Consider the following 5,783-nt stretch of genomic DNA (forward strand, 5'->3'; position numbering starts at 1 on the left):
GCTGGTTAGTAGCAAGGAGGATAATTATTTCCCGTGGCACTCCTCTAAACACATCTGCGTCAGACTAGTAGACTCATTGCAGTCTGCACATCAAGACAACATCCATGTAATAGGGAATTTGGTTAATTATACTCCCTTGGAGCTTTAAATTGAAGTGAAATTTGAGAACTGGGACAGGCCAAAATAAACAAACACATAAATAATAATCTTTCTTTTTAGCTTGCCTGATAGTTTTAGAAATAAGGAAGCATTTTAGATGTATGTTCAATATATACTCATTTACATTTGAGAACAGTAGTATTTTACCCTCCATTATGGTTCAAACTGGTTTCAAGTTTTTAGTTTTATCAGAAATGGGTTGATTTCACATGTGAAGTTAAAAGGTGAAGTTGTGAAACCCATTGTGTCTTGTATTTCAAAAAGCAGCCATCAGCAATGATTTGTTTGAAACTATTCATTGCTTGTTTGTGTGGGGAGTTTAAAATCACATAAATAAGAACTGTTTTATTCATACATTTTCCTTCAGCTTTGTCCCTTATTTATCAGGGGTCACCACAGTGGAATGAACCGCCAAGAACTGACATATTTATTCAGTATTTGATAGGCTTCAATAGATGGTACAACCAAAAAGTAACATTTCCTGTTGATTTACTCATGCTTGGGTCATTTAAGTAATGTGTTTAAGGTTTTTTTAATATTATTAGAAGTAGTAGCACTAGAAGATGATTTTTAGCTGAAACTGTGGTCTTTGGTGACTCAATAAACACAGTTCACCTTTTTAAAAAACATACAAAAGGTAAAACTAAATAAATAGCCTATCATGTCTCCTGCTGATACACTGAGGTCTTATGAAGTGGAACAAAAAACGTACTCTTTCGTTAAAGCGCTCAATATTTATAGCATGTGCTGAGGCTATGGATAAAGGGCAATAAAGTTGTACATACTGTTCCGTTAATATAAAAGACCTTAAATGTATCATCAGAAACATATGTGAGCTATTCCATGCAAATGTCAACCTTGCCATGAAACAAATTACGTTTTCGACCAAAAAAGCAAAACTGTTTCTGTGTTGTTGTTTTTTGTGCAAGCATTTTACAGTGCTTTAAAAATATTCAAAAATGTCTCTGTCAATGTTTTCAAACAATTATATTTGATTTACTAAAGTCGCACCAGTGCCAATTTCACAGCTAAAATCTTTGTGTTCAACTAAGATGGGGAAAAAAGAACAAACTGAAGAAAAAAAAGGTCACGTATGTCTTGCACGGCCTCCGAGTGAGTAAATTAACAGCATATATTATTTTTATTATTACAGTATTTTTAATATAAGAAATTATAAAACCTAATTGGACAGCAAGTGTTAATAATCACATTTTTGCCTAAATGAAAGACATGGGACAATAACTGTTTTCAAGGTATACCGCGGTTTGGAAAAGTCAAGGTTTTAAAACCGCCAAAATGTTCTGCTATACTGTTCCTATGATATATGTAAGATTATTTATTTATTTATTTATGTATTTATTTATTTTTAGGACAGCATTATCTTCAGCAGTAAAGTCAATAATTAATTTGAATTATTAAGCCTGACATGTTTACTGTTGCAAAATAATTTAAATGTTTCTCAAAATAAAATATATTGTGTTCAAAGGGGATAATAAGTTTTTGATTTTTACAGAGACCTTTAAAAAGAATATATTTTAGAGCAGTAATCGCAAAAGCGTCAAACCGTGATATTTTTATCAAAGGTTATCATAACCGTCGGCCTCTTATACTGGTCCATGCCTACATATTTGAAAAAAAAAATCAGAACGTTTTCAGATCAGATGGTGCATTGTTTGTTCGTTTAATGCTAAGTAAACATAATCGAAATGGTCTTTCTAAGCTCAATTCACTTGTGGCAAAACTGGGCGTTTTATGTTGAGTCGCTCAATAGTCTTCCATTACTTCCGCATTTCCCTGGACGTAGGCGTTTCAGCACCACGGAGAGCGACTGGAGCAGCCCTGAAACGTTTCCACGTGAAAGGGAAATACTCCGTTTACTCCGTTCAGCGAAGCCATTAAGATTTGAAACAATCCAAAATTTGAGCACCGCTGGTATGGCCTCTGGAATGATATTAGCGCCCATAACTTTAAAGCACTAACCTGTTCCGCTTAAATAGCTCAGACTATTAACTTTATTGCTTTCTGACAGTATCCTGCGATATAAGCTGAGAACGCTCTGATATTACACCGTCCAGACTATCTCAGTTACTTTATGACTGGTATTCCCGTGGGCAAGTCTCCGGAGACTGCACAGCAATTTAGGCAGCCTAATGCAAGAGCTGTTTCGGTTGCCATGAGCGACAGAGAGGCTCGTTTCCTCGCTGAAAAGAATCAATACCGCAGTGACTGAAAGGGAAAGGGACAAAACACAATCAAATCTCCAAATGGCTATTTTACGTCACGAGACGAACATTATATATCCCAATCCAAGCAAAACACGAATATTCATCAAAAAACGAGTGATTCCTCTTGCAATAATATTTGCTCCGTCTGCGAGACAACACCCTGCATGCTGGATGTCATTTAAAGAGTGACTGTAACAGATTCAGCATTAACACAATTGCTTATGTTTGCTGAATAAACAAAACCCCTCCGTTTGCGTCAAACTTTTGCAATCTTAACTAGCTTGAAAGCTGACATTGCTCTGTTTACAGTCACGTCAGACTATTTTTTGCCCCCCTTACAAGTGCTTGTGGTTTGCGTAAAGGATATGGCCACTCTGTTATTTTCTTTGCATATTTCCGAATGATATTATCTTCGCTGAAGATGAACAGGGACCGGTTGACCGTAAGGCAGTTCTGTTTGACCGGTATCGGGTTGTATATAGCCATTGTCCTGGCTCTTTGGGCCATTGTTTGCTTGTACACTCTCGGTCCGCCCGGGGGGCCTGGTTGCCGGGTGGCCCCTCTGCCTGGCCCCGCTGGAGAGCCGCCACCGCCTCCATACCGGGTCGGGAGATCGTCTTCGAAGCGAGCCATTCTAGAAACGCGCAGATTTGACTACAGAAATCCAAATTGACATCAGACAAAGAGTAAAGAAGAAGCATCACAACGCGCGGTGTAGTCCCAGCCACGAGTTCGTCTCATCAGTCCAGCTCTGGCGTCCAGGAGAGCTGCTTCAGCCGCCACATGCACACGCAGAGAGTTGCTTAAAGTACGCCTGCCATTCAGAGCACATCTAAACGCATCTCTGGTATGAGCCGACACCGATTAAAGTTTATCGCTCCACGTTGCACAATCCATCAAAAAGCGAGTCGCGAAGGATCATTCTCCAGCCTCTCTCCAAGGATTCAGATAACTAGCCATGTCCAGAGTAAGTCCAGTCAATGAAGGTGCCTGTGTAAACTGTGTTGCGACTGAATGGAGTCGAGCACATAGATTGTAAGATCCTGCTTCCCTGCGCGCGACGCTCCTACAGATGCTTCGATGTTTTTTCCACGGGTCTTGGATCTCTGACTGATGATTACGCGCGCGGTTCGTCGTCCTCCTGTTTATATTGTTTAAATTAACAGGCGCAAACGATATCAACAGCCTTTTTGCTAGACGGTAGTCTGGCGATGAAATTTTAACCAATTTCTGCAGCCGCTGCTTCTTCTAAATCAGATCACGTGACTGTGAAGCAGCCTGTCAGAGGCTCCACCTGTACCGCTACAGTATCCATGGCACTGGGGCAAGAGGGGAAAATACAGCATGTTCCCTTGCAGACCCCAGCAGCGCGCGCTCGGCCTCGGCTGTGCACTTCAGAGCAAGTTAGTGAGAATACAGCACATGTTGTGAGGGATTGGTGCGTCTGCAATCATTTCACACAGCTGTCGACAAACAAAACAAACACACATTTTTTATTTGAACAGGGTGGGGTAAATCAGGACATCATCTCGCATACGACGCCTTTCGAGGGGTCTTCAGACTTTCCCTCACATCTAAAATAAAACTTTAATAGAGCTGTGTGGTGTGTGGTTGTAAAACCCGGAAAAAAATTAACGTTTCTCTGCTATGAAGTCTCCTGGGAATTTCTAATGAGATTTTAAAATGGAGGTTTTGATTTGAGTAAATTAAGGTCTGCGTTTTGCTTTGCGCGAAGATTTTTTCAGGTTTTTTCTACTTAATAAAATGAACAGGCCGCCTTAAAGAGACTTATTTGTTAGCAGTGCCTGTCTCTAATGGTTGAGGTGGTGTTCAAGACTGTCGTTTACGTGGTAGCTACTTGTAGAAAACCTGTTAAGTCTATTCGAATTAAGTTACCTACAGACTTGCTAAAAAATTATGGTCCGGGGAGAAAGTTAACTGGGCAAAGTTCAGTGAAAATCGGTGTTGACGACTGCTGACGTAAATATTGACGTAGCGACAAACAGCTGTTGTTTTGGGAACTTTTTAATTTTATTTCAGAATATCATAACACTGCGTTATTTTTGCATACAGCCTACCTGCGATGTTCAGTGTTACCGGTAAGATTTGTGTAGTCCTAATCCTTTTTAAATCTCAATAAAAAACGCAATAAAAAGCCTATTCTTGCACCGCTTTAATTTTTTGAGATTCTTTCATTAATTCTAAAAATAAAAAAATGCAATTAAAGTAGAAATATTTTACAGAAGACAACTGTTTGCATTGATTTAATATTTAGCATCAATTTCTAATGCTAAATAATGTATGCATCTAATCTAATGTATGCATATACAAAATACATATTAAAGTAAAAAATACAGTATAAACATACTGTTTTGGCTAATATTTAGCTACTGTATACAAAGATGCGTGTATACAGTTGCTATATAATAGCCAATACAGTATGATTGTATGCATAGCTATGATAAAAACAAATTCTGGATTTATGATTTATTGTTTTGAGTGAAACTAAAAATATAACAGATGACAATACTTATTCTAAATTTAAAATAAAACATTTACTGCTCAAAATGACAGATAATCAAAATATCATCTTGTCCTGCATATTAACTTTGATTTTTAGAAAACACAATACCATTAACTAGGAAAGCAATAATTAGACGAATAACCATAATTTTTCCATCACAATAGATCACAATTAGTCATTTTGAGAAAAAAAAACAGAGCTCCAATGACATTGTTTTATTCTAAATTTCTAATATTCTAATAATTATATTTTGCTCAAACCCTTACCTCATAAACCTAGTAAATCCAGAGAAATAAATCACTTTACACATCACTTAATTTTGTTTCCAAGCCTGTACATACAGCTGAAATCAAAATTATTCGCCCTACTGTGATTCCACCCGTCTTATTTGTTTTATTTCAGCCATAATAAAAGGTCAATATTATTAATCCTCTTAAGCAATATTTTTTTAATCAGCTACAGAGCAAACCATCCTTATGCAATGGCTTGCCTAATAAACTTAACTTGACAAGTTAACCTAATTAAGCATTTAAATGAATACTAGTATTTTGCATAATAACTAGTAAAATATGATGAACTGTCATCATGGCAAAGATAAAAGAAATCAGTTATTAAAACTATTATGTTTAGAAATGATACAAATTTGACAGAAATTGTGTCTAAAAAAATCTCTCTGTTAAACAGAAATTGGGGGAAAATATAAAAGAATTCAAATTTAATAGGAGGGCTAATAATTCTGACTTCTACTGTATACATTTAACATACATAAACAGAATCAATAACTAACAAACCTTAGTCTGAATTCACTTACAAAATGATCAACTCTTGATAATTAGTCCAACAGGCCATGGTTAAGTTACAAATTAAAAGAACCA

General features: G+C 37.0%; 1 protein-coding gene across 1 annotated transcript in view; it reads right to left on the minus strand.

Annotated features, from left to right (window-relative positions):
* cacna1ba (calcium channel, voltage-dependent, N type, alpha 1B subunit, a) overlaps positions 1–3,555 on the minus strand; it is a 206,702-nt gene extending 203,147 nt beyond the window's left edge. Inside the window, exon 1 of the mRNA XM_056457880.1 lies at positions 2,752–3,555. Coding sequence (XP_056313855.1) covers positions 2,752–3,017 — 266 coding nt within the window. The 5' untranslated portion in view covers positions 3,018–3,555. The remainder of the gene's footprint in view (positions 1–2,751) is intronic.
* Between the last annotated feature and the right edge of the window lie 2,228 nt (positions 3,556–5,783).

Source organism: Danio aesculapii, chromosome 5 (assembly GCF_903798145.1).
Source record: "Danio aesculapii chromosome 5, fDanAes4.1, whole genome shotgun sequence".
Lineage (NCBI taxonomy): Eukaryota > Metazoa > Chordata > Actinopteri > Cypriniformes > Danionidae > Danio > Danio aesculapii.